The 22823-nt window shown below is 28.4% G+C and overlaps 1 protein-coding gene across 6 annotated transcripts in view; it reads right to left on the bottom strand.

Annotated features, from left to right (window-relative positions):
* The window catches only part of LOC130663785 (cell adhesion molecule Dscam2-like), a 237895-nt gene that overhangs the window by 108556 nt on the left and 106516 nt on the right, over window positions 1-22823 (bottom strand). For all 6 annotated transcript variants that reach the window (XM_057463243.1, XM_057463245.1, XM_057463246.1 and 3 more), the window contains one exon: window positions 14400-14492. In XM_057463243.1, the coding sequence (XP_057319226.1) occupies window positions 14400-14457 (58 nt within the window). In that variant the 5' untranslated portion in view covers window positions 14458-14492. The remainder of the gene's footprint in view (window positions 1-14399; window positions 14493-22823) is intronic.

The raw sequence follows: 22823 nt of genomic DNA on the forward strand, positions 1-22823 counted from the left end.
TAACCTGAAGCATGGATATATCAATAAATAAATAGATATTGATCCGCATTGACAGACATTAAAAATTAATTAATTGAAATAAATAAATAATAACTTAAAATAAAAATAATGATTGACAAACAAAATTACTATAAAATTTATAGATTTAGTCTTTCATTGATTTTAATAATCAAACTTTAATTTATGAATATTAAACTATAAAGACGGTAACATCATTGTATTTCAAATATAAATGTAATTAATAAATCATACTTAAAAGTTAACTACAGTTAAAATAATATTTTTATATATAGCATATTATAAATAGCATAAATAATTAAAATAAAAAAATAGCAATTTTTAATATAGGTTAAACAGGACAAAAATAACACACACATATAAACTAGTACAAAAAACATATTAGTGTGACCAATTTGTACGCCTTAATTATAGGTGGCGGGATTTCTGGCTAGTTACTGGTTTAAAATCGAGTAAAGTCTAGATTATTTCTACTAGGGAATTAATTTCAAATAATTCTTTTTAAAGTAAAAATTACCAATCAATTTTTGAATCGTCAACTTTTGCAACCAATGTAGCAAATAGATAATTTATTGTTAAATTAAAAGGGATGTAGTCAACAAATATGGATTGATTATAATTAAATTATTTACAGCATCCGATCTAAATATTTACTATTATTTCATTTAGTTTTACTTCAATTATACATTCGCATGAGCGTCTGTATTCAGATACGTCATGCAGATGCAAAGCATGAGCGCACATTTTGTGTATACACTGACGAAAATGCATCGCTGAGTTTCCCCAAGTCTATTAGTAAATCCATGTCAGTACAAGCCCATATTTAGTAAATTACTATCTGTTCATATATTTAATATCATAGTACTGATATTATGATATATGTGACGTTATTACACCCTATTTCGTTAATTCGCAGCGTATAAATTTATCATTATATATTAATTCCACGATTTTCCGAGAGGTTTTATTTCTTTTTGAATTTAGCTCCCGAAATTAATTGAGCGATATATTTGGTTTAAGACATCAAAGTAGGAACGTTGCTAAAAGTAAAGCAAGTTTATGACAGGAAAAATTTTTAATACTCGTAAACTTTATTTGACTTTGTGCTTTGATTTTAATTTTAGTAGGAAAAAAAATTATCTTTGCCTTAATTTCGAATCTAAATTTAGTGTTTGAATGGAACTAGAAATTATTCAAGAGAACTCGCTAATGAAATCTAATTTAAATGTTGAATTAAATACACGTCTTATTTATAAAAAAACAAAAAAAAAAATTTTGTAAACTCAGTAAACATCAAAACAGTCTGACACATTGAAAATCATTGTGCGGTAAACAGACTAATTACATAAAGTACTTCTGTATCGTACGACCCTCTTGCATAAAAGTAAGACTCGGATATAAAGTCAAAGTGCGAATGAAATCGCTAACAGAAAAAAAAATTAAAAGCTCGTGGATAAATCGTTTTACGTCTCGGTTTTTATTATTTAATAAACATTTCGTCGGTTAATTATTTTACTTTTGTAAATAAAAAAGTCTGTTTTTTTTTTAAATAGTAAAATAAACAGAAATAAATATTTGAATATATGAATAATAAATAATATGAAAAAGTCAAAATAAATATAAGTAAGAATCGAAACTTTGCAACTTCTTGAATCTATCAATGATGTCTCGAGTGTTGTCGAGTTGGTTGAATGCATAAGAATTTCAAACAAAGCACGATCCCAGACTTGTACGTTTTTTATTTTCTTTCTTTACTTTGTATTTTGATTTTTCCTTCATTGCACTGAATCAATTGTTCGGTCGTTTACCGCACTTATTTACTATTCATTTCTGCTACATATTTTTTTTTTTATTACTGTATTCATAACTCGTACTTCGCGTGTATTTACATCAGAAAACGCCAGGGAAACTTGAGGACATTTTATTTTTTGATATATATATATATATATATATATATATATATATATATATATATATATATATATATTTTTTTTTTTTTTTTTTTTTTTTTTCATAGTCAGAAGCTCGATCCTTTTTCAAAATTTCCATATCAAAGGGCGTACGGTTATCGACCCAACGATTGAAAGTTTGAATAAACGAGATCATCCAGTTACGGAGAGTTTAAAACTTTTTTTCGCTTTCATCGCAAAAGACTCAAAACTCGTTAGTGAAAAATTCCATGTCTATAAAACGGTTGATAAATTCTTTTGAGCTCAATATTTATTATTTTTTTAATACGAAAACAGTTTGTGGTTTTCGCTATTGAATTTAATAATAAAATACTGGAGTCAAATTAATGTAAAACTCACTTATAAATATAAAATTATTTAAAAAGTGAGTAATTGAATTTTATTTAGCACATTTTTTTTTTAGTACTAATAAAATAATTTCAATTTAAAAATAAAAAAAAAACGTATTTTTTTATTGCTGAAGTAGGTACTAAATAAAACATACATGAATCGAGGAAATAAATTTTATTATATAGTTAATCTAAAAAAAAAAATTACGGTCTAATACTCAGGTGAGTTATTTCAGAAACGTGAGTAACCTAAATATATAAAAGCGTATGTACATATACATTTGTACACTCCCGTAGATAAACATACACGCACATACGTGCACACACATGCATATTACATAAAGCAATGAACAATACTGAATAGATTCTTCCCACTTTCTTTTGAAAATCGCTTGAGGTTTCACGGAGATTGACGGTACGTGAGAGTAACTCCAAGTTTTCTTGAGTCTTTACTCTCGTGTCCGTGTGTAAGTTGAGGAAAAAAAGAAAGAAAATTAAAATAAAAACAAAAGAAAAAAAAAAGTAAAATAAAGCAGTGCTGGGTCAGGTGTTTTCTCTACCCCTTCAGTAAATGTTGAATAGTCCACGGGGTGTCTTCCTCTTCTACACGTAACGCCTCCCCGTTCGCACATTCTGGACGCCCATTTTTTTATCCACAGTCTCACGATTTTATTTTATTTTCTGCCTTTTTCTATTGTCCTTTGCTTGTCGCCTGCGCGCGCATCTGAACCCCATTCCAGTATGCAAACGTTAAATGTCCCGAACACTAAAATGCATTCCTTTTTACGGAAGCTTTTTCTTTTTTTAATATATATATCTATATATATATTTTTTTTTTTTCAGTTTCCTGCCATTCTATCTGTTCACTCGTTATACCCTTGCTTCTTCACGCATTCCCGTTAGTTGAAACGACCGGGCTATGTCGTGAATTCGTTTATTTTTACTGTGTCCCAGGAGGAAATGGGTCATCGCCGCGGACGTCACTTCGAATCGACTCGTTGCCCATTTCGTATCTGACTCCTGTCTACTTCTTTCATGTCACTCACACTCTTTGCCTTTTCATATTTTGTCAAGCTTTTTTTCACAAAGTCTTATTAAAAAGTTAACTACCAAAAAATAATTAAAAAATTAATAATAATACTGAAAACAATGATTCAATAAAATTATTTTAATTTTTTATTTTTAAAGCTCATAAAGCTTCAGGTACTTTTGTCATGTAGATAAAGCCTTTGAATAAAATACTACCATGACGTCAAGAGTTTTTTAAAATCAATATTGCTTTAAAATACACTCCGTATGTTTTACATATATTCGTTTCGATGAGAGATTTTCAATTATAATATTGCAGTACAGGATTAAATTATACGGAAATTATTGATATTTAATTTCTGATATAATTGACTGATTAATTTATTTGACAAAAATTTTGCTTTCAGACGAATAGCTGTTTAAAAATATATCTTGAATTGTCATATAAAATTCATTTATGATCCATAATTATAAAAAGACGACAATTTATTTGTCCTTTTTCAAATTTTAGTTGATGGCAGCATAAAATTACATACACTGTAAAAAATCCGGAGTGAATCCGGATTGAATTTAAATCCAAATTCACTCCGGATTCACTCCGCCACTCGAAGTTCCGGCGTTTTAAAAAAAATCACTCCGCATGCGTAGTGAATTGGGAGTTTTTTGTTAGCGGAGTGATCTCGGAGTGACACGGATTTAATTTCACTCCCAATTCACTCCGGTCCGGAGTTTTGACATTTAAATTAATTTATATTAAACTGTTGAACAGTGTGTGTGTGCACGTGTCTGTGGAGGTGTGTGCGTGTGTGTAAATGTGTGCATGTGTTCAAATGTGTGCGTGTGTGCATATGTGTGCGTGTGTGCATATGTGTGCGTGTGAATAATTAAAAATTCATTCACTCCGCATTCACTCCGGATTTAATCCGCATTTACTCCGCGAATTTTTTACAGTTTAAGTATTCAAATACATAATGAATCAAAATTTTCTTAGATAAGAAAAATAATTGCGACTTAATTGATGATTAAATTGAGCAAGCCATGACTAAGAGGATTAACATTTACGTCAAATTTGTTCGCAATACCACAACACAGCTGGTTCTCTGCGGCGCGCTTTGCAATTGAAATGACCTCATTCCCTTTTCTTGAAAGCGGTTAGTAGTTAAATTCTCCAAAATAATTTAACCCCCTTTTACACCTTAAACTATCCACGAAATCTCATATAATCTTATTCATACCCCTCTACAGTATACCACAGTTCTACTCGTAACTTTAACGAAAAAAAATAAACGAAGTAATGGAAAAAATCATTCAGTTTTTTTACTCTCAACTTTATTTTAATTAAAAAAAAAAGCTGCCAATTTACCGTTGAACTGTGAAAATCGTTAGTGTCTATTTCACTGTAAACTTTTGGAATTTTTTTTTCCTTATTCTTTTTTTAGGAAAAAACAATTAATGGAATTTTGTCGTATGCCATTGGATTTAATGACATTACAGTTAAATAATAGTAAAAAATCTAAAATAGATAAATTCTTTTTTTAATCAAATTAAAGTAGAGTAGAGGTACCGTTTTTGACCACTTTAGGGCCAGTTTTGGACATGAAAAATTAAAATAAAATAATTTGTGGGAGACGCAATGACGTAATTTATTTTTATAATGTGTTCAAAGATACTTTTACCCCGCTATCAAAATGGAAATTTTATTTTATACTTTTAATTAATTAAAATGAAGCATTAAATGTCCAAAAATGGAGCAGTGGCAACAAATGGCACTTCTGCCCTTTATGTCAAATTTTTATTCGAAAGCTTAAAAATTTTAATTTTTTTATTACGTAATTCGTTGGGTCAATAAATCCAAAAAAAAAATTTACCCTCTTTTTTTTTATTGGAAAAAAATTTTTTGTATCAATTAATAAAGTAGAGGTAAATAAACTGAACAAATAAAATTTTATATTTTTCACGTTAAAGTTTTTCCAGTAATAATTAACGTGTTGACTATTTAAAAATTACTCGTTGGTTTAGTATTACAGCTCTACACTTTTTAAAGTATATATATTTAATCATAAACTGTTGATCGTTAAAACAAATTATCTGGACAGCGAACCAGATAATGACGTTTTTAATGCACGGAATTTTAATCTGATTTTAATGATATTATAAATTTACGACACTCAAAATGCCCTACAATATATTAATTAATTATTACTATTACGCTTTGACGATTAAACAGAATAAATGATAAAAATTAATATTGGACGTTCGTTCATTATCAGTTCACATTAATAACCAATCAGCATTAGTATTAATATTGTCTATAATTATACATAAATTTGATAAAAAGTATATCGAAGATAAACATTTTTAAAAAACTATCAAGTTCACTGTCAACTTATAGACAGAAAATTAACAGTTTCGTTTAACTTAGATACCATTTTCCAAATATATATATATATATATATATATATGTATATATTTGTCGCAATATATATGTCGCAAATATGTAGATATGCCCTGATATATCTGAATATATATTTTTTTCGTATGGAGAGATTCAGATCCATGTAAATTTTGTTTTTTGAGTTTTAAAATCTCACTTAAAATTAAAATTTAAAATTTTCACGCTTTGATAATTTTCCCTCTATGGTATTAATCTACGTAGATCTACATGAATGTTAATAATGAAATAATAATGTCTACGTAGATCTCAATAGAATGCGGGAGGTCTCCGTAGATCTCAATTATTTTTCCCAGGTAATGATAATGGTATTTTATCGATCGAATTTTATCATAATTACATCTGATAATATGAATTTACTAACAGACTAACTAATAATGCCGAAATTAGAAATAAAATTAAATTTTCTGACATAAATTTAAGACTTAACTTCCTCAATACAACTCAACATAAATCATTATAATAATCTTATTATTGTAATAATATTCTCCTTATAAGGAAGACAAGTAAAATTAAATCTTTCAGCGGAAAATTTATACGTGAGTCTGCAGTACATACGTGAAGTTGTTATATGCTATATTATGTATATTATATGTATATGAAGTCGGTCATTTATTAAGTGTTAAACTAAAACTAAGTGAGATGTATGGATGAGAATGACAATGTTCCTGTTTAATATGTAGAGCACGCAGATAGCGATAATCTCAAAATCAATAATGTGCCAGTGGTACGACAGATTTCCGGTGTGACGAGCGTGCGCAGGCCTGAGGGCGTCCTAATTTGGAATAGCCACGTACTGCACTTAACGAGACACGTTAGCCATGCACCACCAGACGCAACATTTTATATGCGAGACTGATAGGCTGCATGAGGACCAAAAAATATTTTTTTATATTATAAAGTTCACTTCAATGTATTTCATAATTTAATACAATAATACACTGTAAAAAATCGGGTGTGAATTCGGAGGGTTTACGGATTTTATTTAAATCCGCAGTCACTCCGATTTGAGTTTTAATATTAAAATAAACTCCCCTTCCCATACAAAGTTGCCGAGCTTAGAAATTTTCCCATAGATCGGCCGATGCCTGGCTCGCAATGATTGGCCAATAAATCGCTAACTATACTGGCCCATGCATGGTGAATCATTGGCAGTCGTCTTCTTGCTTATAAAAACAGCGCACAATTAACCGCCGTTCGTTGGCCAACAGTCTGATCGAGTGTTCTTGATGCCAAGCTTCGGCCGATGATTGATTGCCACGATTGGCCAATGCTTGCGACTGCCATGCTTAGCATACCGTTTTCATCCGATATTTAGCCGATCATCGGCCAATGCTTGAAAATTGGCAGCCATTCACGACCCCGTAATGGGCCGATTCTTTTTTTTTTGCATGGGTTCAGAGTAACCTTCTCTCTAAGGGGATTAAATAAATAAACAGTCATCCTCTCCGTATTCACTCCGGATTTTATCCGCATTCACTTCCCAAATTTTTTTGTGTACGACCGAGTATTTATAAAATTTTTTAAAATAAATATTTACACCGAAAATAAACCAATTCATTAAATGTGAGTTGATACAAGCAAGTGTGTCTGTAATAATTGCGAAATTTTGTTTTTTCAAACAAGTTAAAATGAAAAATGAATTTACTTTATTTAACCTGTTGTTACGTGAGATAATTATATGTTATCATTATTTGTCATATAACGCATAGTTAAATGTTTTATCATCGCTTTGTTCAATTAGAAGTTTTTTTTGTGTTTCTTTTTTTTTAATAAACAAATTCTATAGTTCACTGACTCATTTTTTTTTTTTTATACGAAAACTCAATAGCCCATTTTGTTTCAAATAAATTTTATTAAAAATATAGACAACTATCATAAATTTTTTTTAATTTTCTAGGCTTTTAGTTTTAAAAGTTAAAGAGAAAAGGGGTCATACTTTCACGTCTCTTAATGAATTATTTTGTAAGTCAAATTAATAAAAGAATGTGTCAAAAAAAAAAGAACCCACTGATTATAAAATTTAATTAAATACCCAACATATGATTTTTAAAATAAATGTTTTTTTATTACTCGAAATAAGCCTCGATATAAATTTTAGAAAAATGTATCAATTTCGACGTTTGAATAAATGTATTCTATTTTTGTGCTAAATTTTGCAATAATCGATTAAGTATTTTAGGAAACACTAAGCTCTCAGTGAAAATGTGAAGCAGCGGTCTGACTCATTGATTATAAACCCACCCAAAATAACCATGAAATATATAAATTAATCTAATGAATAATAATGACTTGGATTAAAAAAAAAACATGGATTATTGGAACGTGTACAAAAAACTTGTGAAGAGTTTAGCTCCACAGAATACGGTTTACTAAGGTAGTTTAAACTAGAGTTAAAGAGTGAAATTTAAGTAGTTAATGGAAAGTTTATTAGAGTTCGTTGTTTACTTTACGTATTTTAATTTCGCGTTATAAAGCTCGACAAAAAACGTACACTCAGTTGTTTTATTATTTATTATTGACGACTTTAGAGTATTTAAAAAAGAACTAAAAAAAAATTCGTTTAACGATACATAAACTCACTGTTTATGTCAGTCTGAAACTATTGCACGGCTGACTCAATCATTTTTATTCTACTTTCTGACATTTAGCGTACATATTTTATTTACCGTATATGTTTTTGCACGTATTGAATTATTGAATTATATTTAGATGATAAAAGTCACTTTTTATACATATTATAATGTATCAAAAAAATATATTATTTATTTATATTAAAAAAAAAAAAAAAAGCTGAATTTTCTTTTTCTTTTACAAGTCATATATTATGGGGGATTCGTAAAGCAATAAATAGTAAATAAAAGAAAAGCTGTTTGGTCAAAAAGTAACATTTTATAGGAGATAAAAAAAAGCCTGTAAAAGAGAATCAATTCTATTGCCTGCATTCCCTATCGCCCTTTTATACGATTGATCTCCCTTTTTACGGTAGTAGTGTTTTTCTCACCTTTTCTACGAATAGAACGTTTTTCCGCATGCCTTTTTTTTCTTCCGTCAATCTCCTTTTCTACTATCCCTATATTCTCATCCTCATCCGTACACTCACTCTTACCATTGGATTTATCCGGTACGCCCAACCTACTTCGTCTTGCCGCGCAACAAGTGCGCCCCGATTCGCATCTTAAAGAAACTACCCGAGTAACTGAAAGCTCCCCATCGTCGACTCACACTACACTCTACTTTCTTTTATTTTTACTGTCTTTGTATCTCTCTATATGTATATAAATCTTTGTATATAAATGTATGTGTGCAAGTGTGTCTCACTTTATATTTTATAGGTTAGCTCGTGCTATTCCTTTCTCTCTTATGTGTCTCAGAGGTACCACTAGCAAGAGAAATCAGTCTCACGGGTACGTTATTTTCTTACCACCTAGTCTTATCGTTAGATCGTACCAACTAGTTTACATTTTTTTTTAAATGTTATTACTTTCAAACAGATGTAAGCATTAATTTTTTTAAAATTGTTAATTAATAAATTAAAAAAAAAAACTTCGCAATTCTTAAATCATTTTAAAGAATTGAAATATTATGCACACGATAAAAATGGTGGTTATAAAAAATTTATATTGAAAATATATAAGCCATATACTGGCTACAAATCACTTTAGACGGTAATTTAAAATGTATGACCTAGTGGAATATTATTTAATAGTAAATAAATAAATATAAATTTATTGTAAAAATATTAAACTGATAGATTGCACAAAATAATATGAGAATATATTTTAAACCGTATATATGTAACGTATATATATTTTTCTTAGTGTATGACATGTCTGCCCTGTTCTGCCCTGTTATGACAAAACGACGTATCTCAAAAATTATAGTTTCGGGAAAATAGCGCTTAAAGTTTTTACAGAATTTGAGTACAATTCAACAGAAAAATTAATTTCTGTTATGACAAAACGCTGTAACTCGAAGAATTGAATTTCCAATGCAAAAAAGATACGTTTTTCATCATTTCTTTTATACGCACATTTGATCAATTTTATTGGCATAATTAATTAAATTAGTAAAATTTTGATGATATCCTATTATTAAGTGACACTAAATAAACCTTTATAGCTTTCTTACGACAAAACAGCGTATCTCGAGATACGTCGTTTTGTCATAACAGGGCAGATGTATTTATAAATAGTTAATAAACCGGGAAAAAAAAATTTTGTTTTCAAAGAGTAACATATTAATAATTAAAAACTTTTGAAGCACAAAATATAGTATGAGAAGACTGAAATTGATGAGAGTAAAGTGCTATGACGTATGGTCACGTAATACTTGACTTGGGTTGGAATAAATAGCGCGTAAAATATCTCATTTGTATTAAAACTTTATAAACTTCTATTCCCCGGATACTCGTCTGGTCAACATCCACGCGAATTTCGTCCCTCATATCCATAGAGAGGGAGAGGGAAAAAGAGGAAGAACATTGTCCGAGTTTGAAATTTTGAACTTCCTACCAAGCATCATACGGCTCACTGTCCGATAAATTAATGTACCATGAAAATTTGAATTCCAGAACGGCTAAATTATTGAATATTCAAATATAACTAAAAATAATATTTGCATACTTGATTGCACGATTTTTATAAATTATATTTTTAGTATAATAATTCGATTATTCAAATTTTTTCAAAACAAATAAATATTTTATAATATTTTAAATTGTTGGTTGTAATTTTCATGAAAACAAAAAAAAGTTTGAACTTAATAAATATTCATTTTTATCTGTACACTCTATTTATTTATGTACTTAACCACCTGGTGAGCATTTTAAAATAATAAATTATATCAACAACTTCATGATTACTATGCAGTATCGTTATTTAAATATCAAATGTAATTAGCCATTTTATTACCACATTTAATTTTTAAATCATTTGGTGGTGGGAAATTGATTATATTATTTACTATGATAATAAAGTGTTGAGTATCAGTGAAATACTACTATCACTTTTAATGGGAACAATTAAAAATATTATCCAACATTCAAGATGAAAAGGATTATGGTTTTTGTTGTAACTGTTTTTATGTAATTTATGTACCATGAGTACATTGTTTCGTGCCAAAGAAAAAAAAACAGAATTTAATGTTACAATCCGTCCGCTTTTTCCTAGTCGGAGCCACAACATAAAGCGATTTTATGTGATAATATTACATGAATTATATATAAACTCCTAATAATTTTCACACTGTAAAATTCGGAGTGATTACGGATTTTATTTGAATCCGAATTCACTCCGTCACTCGGAGTTTAAAAAAAATCACTCGATACTGAGTAAGCAGGGAATTTATTTTTTCAGCGGAGTGATTTCAGAGTGGTCTGGATTTTATTTAAATCTGCATTCACTCTGATTCGGAGTTTTAGTATTAAAATAAACTCCCCTTTGAAATAAATTGACTCTGATCCACTTAGTTTCTTTTCTTTCATTTAAAATATGAAAAAAATAGCTTGTACTCTGTAAGAAATTAACAGAGTGAACGCGGATTAAATTCGGAGTGGATGTGGAGCGGGCGACGGTTTATTTATATAATTCTCTTGGAGTGAATTTCACTTCGTAGGGGAGTTTAATTTAATATTGAAATTCCAAATCGGAGTGAACGCGGATTTCAATAAAATCTGAACCACTCCGAAACCACTCCGCTGATAAAATAAAACCTCCTATTAACTCCGTATGGCGAGTGATTTTTTTTTAAACTCCGGAACTCTGAGTGACGGAGTGAATTCGGATTGAATTAAAATTCATAATTACTCGAAATTCATTCCCAAATTTTTGCAGTGCAAGAATGCTGATTGGTCGGTTTTTTTCTCAAGCTGTGTCCATAATTATCAAAAGTTTTGATTTTGAAAAAAGGCCTTCATCATTAATTTAAAAAATGCAAAAAAAGGTTTTTTATTTTTCCCTCTATTTTCGCGCCTGTGAATGGCAATAATTAAAAAAAAAGTTTATTGATTTTATTAATTATAAATTTTTTAAATTATTTGTACAATATAAATAATAAAAAAAAAGTATGATGAAACCAGTAGGCGATGAAGAAGATTTCTCATTATGTAACGTTCTTTTATAAAATACAAAATGAGGGTATCAAATCCCCTGGGTACGTCTGGTCGTATAAGTAAAGCGAATAAAATTTTCATAAAGAGTTTCTCGCGTAATAATGTGCAGTCCTAATTTTCTATTCTTCTTTTTAAGCTTTATATACATATTTTTTTTTTTATATTCCAGAGCAGCTTGAGTAAGAATAAGCCAGGTGGGAAAACGTTTCCTCAAGGTTGTGAAGTAAGCAAACGGCTTTTATAAAGTTTAGTAAATGGCGCGTGAGATTGCCAAGAGGGAATGAACTACGAGTACCAAGAGGATCTTTATGTATATATAATAGCTGGCAGAAAGGTTCGATGATGAGAGTACGGAAATCGAAGAGGATTGATAAAATAATACCTATTAGCTACACACAGACTATTTCCTATTTATAATTCATCTTTAATAAATAAATATACATCCACTAATACCGATATCATTTAAAGCTTAGCTAATTTGCTTTACGGTCTAGTAATAGTCGTATTAATTAAAGTCAAACTTTAATTACGTAAATTGCAAAATTTAAATTGGGAAATCCAGTTGAAATTGCGTATAGATGATTAATTATTTCAATTAATGGATTTCGAAATTAAATTACTTAGTAGAATGTTATTTCGTTAAAATATCAGAAATTATTAGATGTATAAAAAATCACTATTGATTATTCAAACTTACAATTTATTTTAATTACTATTTATATAGTTCCCAATCACTTTGGAAATCAAAATTATTGATTGAATTATTAAATAAATAGTGTTTCCATTAATTAATTAGTAGGTTTCATTACACTACAGGTAATTTAAAGGACTTATTTTTTTTATAATATTAAATATCACCACCACTTGAAAGTAGGGGAGAGGGGGGCAAAGTGGACCTCTTAAGAAAAATAATTATATTATCATTAATTTTCTTTACGCGTTTACTTCTTTTTAGACCCTTGATACTTAATTTCACTTCATTATGCTGCGCCCATTAAAATTGAAAAATCGAAAATTAGGGGCAAAGTGGGCCCTCCAAAAAATTTCGGATTTTTTATTCTTTACACATGTGATGTTTGCAAATAACTATAAAACAATTGTATTTTAATAATACAAAAGTCATTTTAATAGTCTGCTGCGAAACAACTTTAAAACGTAATTTTATAACCTTTAACTTTGTTAATAAATTATTTTTAATTAACAGTTTTGGTGGTATATTTCAGCCCTCATTATATAAGAAGTTTCGATAAGCTTATTATCCGTCCGAATTTATCGACGTATAGAAAATTTTGAAGGGCCCACTTTGCCCCCTTCTCCCCTCCATATTTTTGGAAGTAATAATCACGATTTTTCTTTATTTATAAACAGATTATCTATTACAGCTGAGATTTTGGCATCCGGGCTAATGAACACTACACCGCGCAATTATGATAATTGAGATTTTATATAAACGACAAATAAATTTTTCAAATACATTATCTAGTTTAGTGATTCAACTAATTTAATTAATTGTTTTGATTGTATTCAAATTGAATTTCCAAATGAACGTATAGAACTTGATCAGTACTTAAATGTATCGATTAACATATATCTCAATGAGATTCGAAATGTTCATAAACTTCACGAAAATTGATTTTTTTGGTTCCCCGGGTCAAAAACATTACTTGTTTTTGACTTAGTTAACTTGATTGTGGTTACACTTACTTTTTTAACTTCAATATGACTTTTTTACTTTAAAAATTTATATCAACTGAATGAAATTAAAGTCACGTTGACTTGAAATTAACTTGAATGACTTAAATTTAAGTCAACTAAGTCAAATCCAAGACAACGTGACTTTAGTTTGAGTTAATTGGCGTAAATCGGTACTAAATGAGACAACTTAGTCAAAAGTAAGTCAAAACCAAATATCTTTTCATATCTTAAAATGTGTTTTTCATTAATTAAAAAACCAATTTAAACTTGACTTGCTTTTGTCATGCTTGACTTGCTTTGATTTTCAATTTTTAAAATTACACGAAAATTAAATTACTTTTTTGACTCAGGTCAATTCAAGCCACGCTTTAACATCTTCATATTTACGTATCATAGAGAATATTGATTGGCAAAAAGTATCTCAATATGAAATACTGTTTTTTTGGTAATTGAAAAAGTAATCATTTTAAATAAGCAAATTTGAATTTAAATCATAAACACATAGAAGAAACCGCGACATTTACCCTTGAGATATTGGCTCTCACGGAAAATAAAAATGAAAAAAAAAAAATATGATCATCGGAAATAAAAACATCAAATATTTTTAAAAAGTTCGATCTCTGTGTCCCGAAAATTTCTAAGTGGTGGAACATATTCTAAAGTTTGTTTTAAAGTAGTTACAGTTTCCTTTAACGTTTCCATAGATACGGATCAGTGATAAAAAGTTTCCGAGAGGGCACTTGGTGAAATTGTAAGAACCGATATCCGATTCGACCTTTAAATTCTTGACTTACCACGAACGAGGATAAGAGCGCTGGACAGGAGCACAGCTCTCAGCGACCAACTGGCCATTCTGCCGTGGAACGTTACGTCGATTCAGCTTCCTCCTGTAACAATACAAAACGTCTGCAATTAATCAACCTATTCATTCAGAATCCATTTGTCTAATTACTTTAATTGCTTGACTTTTTTTTCGGGGCTATTATTTTTTTATTCCTTACTCTGATTCTCGTTTACTGACAGTGAGCCTGATTTCTTCTTTTTATTATTTTTCATTAAAGGCAAAAGATTACTATAGTCTGCTCTCTATATTTAGATTTACGGTAATTAAGTTATTTGGTTGATATAATTTTTTTTAAATTATATTTATTTGAAAGTAATTTATCAGTACAGTGCCAAGTATTTATTTTTAGCTTACAGTTTAGATTTAGGAAAATATTTCAAAACTAAAAAAATATAAATTAATCAACTCTATAGTAGTTGAAAAATAATTCCTGATTTGTTTTTCGACTATTTTACAAAACTGTGAGTTAATTCAGAGTTTATTTCACTTAAAACTTTATTTTTTATTCCTTCAGTCCGTCAACTCCAAACTCGAGAGTTTGATTAAAATAACTTCGTATACGGAGTAATCATAGAGTTAAATTGAAAATAAAATAGGTTGCATGTGGAGCGAATATTTAATTTATTCTTTACTGTAACATTTGTCGGAAATAAAAATTATTTATTGTTTTTATCAAGAGAATATTTAAAAAAAAAAAATCCACAATTATAATATTTGTTACATATTTAAAAAAAAAATTTCGAACTACACAGACTTGAACCGCGCATTCGACAACCCTGCGAAGATATAATTTCTGAATAATTTGAAATTACATAGACCGAAACAAAAAAATATAAATTATCAAAATATGAAAATTATTATGAAAAAAAAATTTTTTTAAACCGAATAAAAATAAATCTAGATCAATTATAGACTTTCTTAAATTCAAATAATTTTTTCCCGCGTATACTATTTAATTCTTCAATCTTACGATTTTTTTTTACTGTAAAAATATTATGTGTGTACCTTCTACTCAAGAATTGAAGTAACTCAGTACACACTAAAGTGTTAATTTTATATACGGAGTTTTATGAGAAAATTAACACACTTTAAAATGGGTAAAAAGTTACTACAGTACTTTTAAATGTGAGTTTTTAACAGTGGTCTGGTTAAGTTGATATATAAAATATATATTCATATCAACAAAGCATCAGATAAATATCAGTGTCTATAAAATAGCTTGAGATAAATTTAAATAATTAGCAAAAGAAAAAAAATTTTCAATGTATTAAATAATTTATGATGATATGGAAAATTGTAATCAACGTATTAATTAAAAATTTAAAAAAACAGTTAATTACAAAAGGATTGAAACCCTTTTATGATAAACTACGGGTCCTAGAAACTTGTTAACGTACAGCATTGTTTCCACTTTTCATTGTTCACTATCGTACTTTTTTTCTTTATTATTTTAGTTTATATTCTTCCTAACTGAATACTTAAAAAAACTCAACACGAGGTAACGCCCATCATGCGGCTCAAAGTTTTAAGCGGCTTAAAAAACTCTGTGAAAAACTGAAAAAAGCGGCAAGAGTTTTGAGACCGTAAGCGAAGTGTTTTTATGCGTAAGAACGTCGGTCTAGAATATAACATTTAAATTTAAACGTTATATAAGCACGTTAATTTATAGCCATGTAAAATATATTACTTCGCTCAATATTTTTATCCTTCATTTGAATACTAGAATTGTCACTGTTTCATTAATTAAAGACCAGTGTCATTATTTACTATATGACTAAAAAATAACGTCCAAGAAATGTTCCCATTGAATACGAATATTAAATATTTTAATGAGCTTAGATGTTTTTAAAGTAAAAAACTTCTGTACAGACAACAATTATCTCTATGTTTAACGTAATATGGTAACTCGAATTGTTCAAATATAACTTGTATGCAGCGCTTTATGTAAATAGTCTATTTACTTGTATAGATTCCTTCTAGAGTTTATTTACTCGGCAAATAAACGAGTAAGCTATACAAAATTATAGTATTTTTTCCCTTAGTATTTACTTATATATTTGTTTTCTTAAAATCACTCGTACGGATAAATCTACTTCACATATTTTTAAACTGTGACAAATTATTTTCTACCAAATTAGTAATCTAATAATGAGTTATTGTGGTGACGGACAAATACACATTGTAAAATGTGTATTTTATATCATATTTTTTTCATAATTTTTATCAGAGAAAATAAAGAGAAAAAAGCGAAAAAATTTCAAAAGCTTGCAATGAATTTGTTTGATCTATTAAAGTGCAAGAGGTTTTTTAATCTCGAATTTGTCAATAGTCATGTTTCTTTACTTTTTATTTGTATTCATAACAAATATGTCATACCTATTTCTTATGTAAGTATTTTCTACGGAAGTACCCAATGTCAAATAATGCTAAATTGTGATATTTTATTGTTGGTTTACATTGGGGATGTTTGTAAGATACGAAAAAAGAAATATGACATGACGTCATAGTAATATCAAATCTACTTGCTTTCAAAGTAATCAATCAATATATGTATTGACAAATAAACTTAACGATGATTAATGACAATGCTGATTTTTTTAATTTTTCAAATGAATACATATTTTACACAAAAAGAAAAATTATTAATAGGAAATCAGGACTCGCATCCTACAAACAAATCTATAGAAAATTTATAAACAATCAGGACTTGTCACCTTACAAGAAGTTCTACAGAAAATATATAGAAAATCAGGACACCTAAGCCGAAATTTTTTTTAACTTAAACTCTGTTTCAACCTAGTATAGTTTTTAGTCTGAACCTCGGGTGAAATGGGTTTTAGAAGATAGAGAACTTCATTGAAATTAAACCCTAGTTCAGTCCAGTAGCGCCTACATACGTTCGTTTTCAGACGAGTTAAGTTGAGAAAGGTTTTAAATTTAAACTCCCTTTTAAGTTTTAATCCCATTTTCATCTTAAACAAAAATTTACAGGTCCGACTAGTATAGGTTGAAACAGAGTCTTCAATTTCAAATTAAACCCTGGTTCATTCTTTTTCGAGCTTATTTAAGGCGTACTGGGATGAAACAGAGTTTTAAACTTCGAACTAAACCTTAGTTCACTCCTCCTTACCCGAATTTCAGGCGAGTTAGGTTGAAAAAGGTTTTAAAATCGAGGCGGCAAATACCCACATCAAAAGGTTCAGGCTCTACAAGGCTCATATGGGGTTTTAATATTTCGACTCGGGTATCATCTTACAAGGAGAGCTATTGAAACTCCATAGAAAATTTATAAAAAATTAGGACTTGTCACTCTACAAGAAGTTATGTGCAAAATCTATAGATTAAAAAAATTAGTCAAAAATTGATACTTATTTTCGCGCCTTCAATTAGATCAATCAATAAACATGATCTGTAATGACCCAAATTAAACAAAGAAAAATTTTATCGTGCCGACAAAACCCTGACACAAAAATATTTGTGCACTCTTTAAATCAAAAACAGTGACTATTCACTGTTTCACAGCTATAAGTATACCGTTGTATACTTATAGCTGTGAAATAGTGTAAACAAACTATTTTTCAATGAAATTTACTGTTTCAGAATTAGAGAGCAAGACAGTGATCAAAAAATGAACTTTTTGAATCAATAAACATTTATTTACAAATTATTCCTTGCCTTGAGTTTACTTTATGAAAGTAGTTTTATATTTATTGTTTTTTGTACTTATAAACTTACTAATGAATTAATATGAGTAGTAAAAAAAATGTAGCTACCGCTTATATACTTCAATTAAGAATGAAAAATATTACAATAATGCATCTTTCCAGTGAAAAAAATTATTTTAAAAGGTATCATTTTTAATTCGTGTAAAAATAATCGTACTGTCGTAAAAGCATCATTTTTGTGAAACGGAGAGAAAGAAAATGATCGCTTTAGAAGAGTGCTTTGTAATAAAACTCTGAGCGATCTCTTTTCCGGTCGTTCAACCCGAAGAACATAAACGTACTGAAATCTTATACAATTGTCGATTTCTCAGCAATTTTAAATCACGAAACTCCAGTGATTAAAAACGCTTTTTCATCATTTTTAGATGTTTTCATTTATTTTATTACATTAAAGTTGTACAAAATATATTTTTGGGATGTATACTAACTACAGAATTAATTGATATTTAATATATGTAACTGTATACTTGATTTTTTTTTTAAATTTCATTAAACAATTTATAACATATTTATATGTCTACGGTTTCAATATCAGGTTTAATTTTTTAAAACTAGGGTAAACTACATTGTTTTATTATTTTATTGAACATACATAAACTTGACTTTTTTTTAACTCTCGACTTATCGATTACAGCGGTTATTTTTTTTGAATAATCAAAACATACTGCATTGTTTTATATAGTAACAATTAACCTAGATTTACGATAAATATATTTTTGTATCATCTGCATTAAAAATGAGAGCTTACTTCAGGCTAATACGATTTAACGGGCAAATAATCATCGTTTTTTTTTCTAGAGCAGAAAACGTCTAGTTTTTGACTTCATTCCGATTCTGTCAATATCATATTCGTTTATTGCAAAAAATAATCATATGTCGTTCTAATCAAACGAGTTGATGGTTGAATCTCTGCATGCGCCATTGGTCGGAAATTGTCTCGGGTTTATTTTCTTCATACATTTAAACTCTATGTGTCAGAATAGATAATCATAAAAAATTAGGCATGTAACACGAGGTAAAATACGATTTCATACTTCATGTGGTAGCAGTCAAATTCACGTTCACCTGAATTTTTTTTTTTTTTTTTTGAATTCAAAGTAACCGAATAATTTTACAAAAATAAAAAACACGTTTTTACGCACGATTTAAAATGAATACCCTACAAAAAAATGTTTATCAATTATAATTAAATATTTGGCGACTTAAAGACGTAAATATTTATGCCAATTATTTAAATATTTTTTTATTGATTCAGTTACACTTGAATTCAACAAAATTTGTAAATAATTGGCTTTCATTCACTGAAATTATCTGTAGAAAAATAAATAAATTATACTATAAAAGAAATAAAGAACTTAGATAAAAATTATTTTTCCCTGACGCCAAGTTTATTATTCGATTGTCGATTTCCTGTCCAACTCCACACTTCTACTTCACTTTTAGCTGACTTTTTCGAGCTTCTCTCACACCTAAACCCATTCTTCCCTTCTTTCTTTTTTCTACTTTTTTTTTTTATTCGTCTTGCTAAGACACTTTTTTTTTCTTTACAAGAAACACTCGTTGTTCACATCTTTTATACAATACGACAAAATATCTGTCATACTTTTTATTCAACGCTGTGTTTTATACCCACAATGTAGAATGCAATGTTCATAATCTATCACCACCCCTCAGCAAGTCCCACCTGGTACTTTCAAAATTAGTGCATGTCTGTCTTAGCTTGAGGCTGTGCCAGCACCAACGATAGAGAATCTAAGCCAAGAAAGAGGGCTGATAAAACTTCTATCTCTATACATGTATCATCTATAGGCACATACTTATAGTTTTCTATATCCCGTAGATCTACGAGTACAGAGAGAGTAAAGTGCCTGAGTTAAGATGGTCGAATACCGCGCATAAAACTTTTAAAGAGTCTTATCTCTGCCACAATTTTTTTCTGCCTTTTTAAAAAAAAAAATTCACTTCTATTTTCGCCAAACTTCCAATTAAAAAATGAAAAAAATTACTAGATAGCTGGTTCGTGATTGACAGCAAAACGTATTCTTAAGTAGCTAATTAACTTTTTTAAATCCTTCATTTTTTTAAATTTGTTTAATAGTTTCATAAGTTTATAAAACTCTAATAAATTGAAAGGTGATTTTGTAACCTTGCAAATTAATATAAGAGATGAAAAAAAAATGACCAATTTTCACAAAATTACTCTCAATTCTAAACCAATAAAAATGAGTTTTTTCTTTTTAAAGAGAAAAATAAATCCACTTAGACATACAAAAAAGTAACAAATGCTCTCTTGAAATATCTCAGCTTCCAATTCTCTTTTCGACCTTTTATTGGATAAAATAAATTACAACCATAGAACACAAACGTATAGAGTAAGAATACTGCCAGTCAGGATTACTTTATTTTCGTAAAACGATTGGGATCATAAGGAAAGCATCGATTTTATGTTCACACCGGAATCTGATCGTAAAACGATGCAGAAAGAATATTTATCGTCCAATGCGATTTAAAAATTTTAAACATGAATTATCTTTTTAGTGACAGTAAAAACGCCGTTAAATTATCCTTGAGGATGATGAAAAACATAACTCGTTAAAATGGGAAAAGTTTTACTTCATTTTCTTTTTTCTATTTTTTAATAAAAGGTCAGCAAAACTGTTGAGAGGTTCGATCAAAAAAGACTGCGAATAAAAAAAAATGAACTATAAAAGCAGGTGAATAAAGTGAAGGACATATAAAAGAAGGTTGATCTATGTGCTGTGAATTTTTCGCGATTCTCGTTATCATTTATTGAAGATTGAAATTCGAAGACTTTGTATGACGTTGATGGAATTTCATTAATTTTATTACTCAAACATCGGAGTGAAAAAGGTAGAAGACATAATAAAGCTGTTTTAAGTTCTTTATTCTTTTATAGTTTATCTTCTATATATATATTAAAAGTAACTATCTATGAAAAAAAATTCACATATCTGAGATCACGCACGCAGTGTCAATACATATCAATGGAAAATACTGATACTGCTCCGAATGCTTCTAGAATACTTGAATAAATAAAAATACCTTTATAAAATAAAAATATATATTTTCTTTTTACGGTCTCAAGTACTCAGCTCTTCGATTTTATACCCGTGAAAAATTCTACATCAGTTTTTTACGGTATATTTTATATCTTGTTTTGTTATTGTACATACAAATTGGTTGCTTTAACTCAAACACATGAGCTTATAAAATCATAGATATTTTTTTTTTTCACTTTACGATTTATTACTTATTAAAAATATTGGAAAAATTTAAAAGCATTTTTATCTATAAAATAAAAAGATAATTTATGATACTCTAAAATAGATATCTTTTGCTATCTCACAAAACGCGACAAAAAATTTTGTAAATTTTTGATAGAATGCCAATTAAAAATTTTTTATATTTATCTTCTTTTATTAAATTAAAAAAACTTCTCTAGTGAATTTACGACAGTTGAAAAATAATTTGAGTAGTTTCTATACGAATAAAAAATATATTGTAAATAAGGCTTACAAATAAAATTCTAGACAACAAAAAAACGTGTATGTGTACTATAAAAGATTTAAGTGCTCGTAGACGGTACATGTCCACGAATAAATGAATGGAAATATAAAAGCCACTTGGCTTGTCAAAAGAGCAGAATAATATACACAATAAATAATAAATATTTGTCGAGATATATTTTCTGAATGTATACAATGTTCTAACATATGTTCACACCTTTATAATAAAATTCTTAGTAAGTATATAAAAAATGAAATCATAGTTCACAAAGCTCGCAGGAAAGTGGATATAGGATTTTAATCAAAATACTAACTGTCAATTCATTGCGACGTTCCGGTCATATATTTGACCTTCATCAGGCATCTAAAATTTAAAAAAGTTATACATAACCAATAAGATGTTTGAATTTGTGAATATATATAAAGAATAGACGCAATGACAGATAATGAAATCATAGTTTTCATTTGTATAAAAAAAATTTCATAAGTTATTGATAAATAGCTAGTTGATTTTTTTACATCACGTTTCAGTTGTATAATAATTGAAAAAGATTTATAAAAATATAAGAAATATTACAACATTTTGATGTATCGATTTCATTATTTTGTAGTCATTAGTGACACAAAGCCGTACTTTATGCTCATGTGAATTAAAAAAAGTAATTAATAACGTTTCCAAGAATACTATCATAACTATTTTTTTTAATTGAGTAATTGCTGCACTTTACGGTTTTAAAATACTTATGACAAAAGTTTTTATTAATTATTTATATGGATGAACGAATGATTTATTTTGTGAATCCCAAAAAAAATAATTTATCGGAATTAAAGTATGGTAGTAAATTATTTTCGATATCAAATTATTAAAAATTCACATCATTTAAAATACTATTAATTATTTGTTTTTAGTAGATAAAATTATTTAATTAAATGAAATAAAGTCTATTAGTTGATTCTATAAATAAGCATGATGATTACTTATCTATTGATTCGGAAATGTACCAAATTAAAAGGCATTGTTCAAGGATAAACCAATTAAACTAATGATCTGATGACTTATGATAGTGTGGGGTCTAATATCATTAATAGACATAAAGTTCATAGTGACAAAAAAACTACGAT

Source organism: Microplitis mediator, chromosome 2 (genome assembly GCF_029852145.1).
Source record: "Microplitis mediator isolate UGA2020A chromosome 2, iyMicMedi2.1, whole genome shotgun sequence".
Classification (NCBI taxonomy): Eukaryota; Metazoa; Arthropoda; class Insecta; order Hymenoptera; family Braconidae; genus Microplitis; species Microplitis mediator.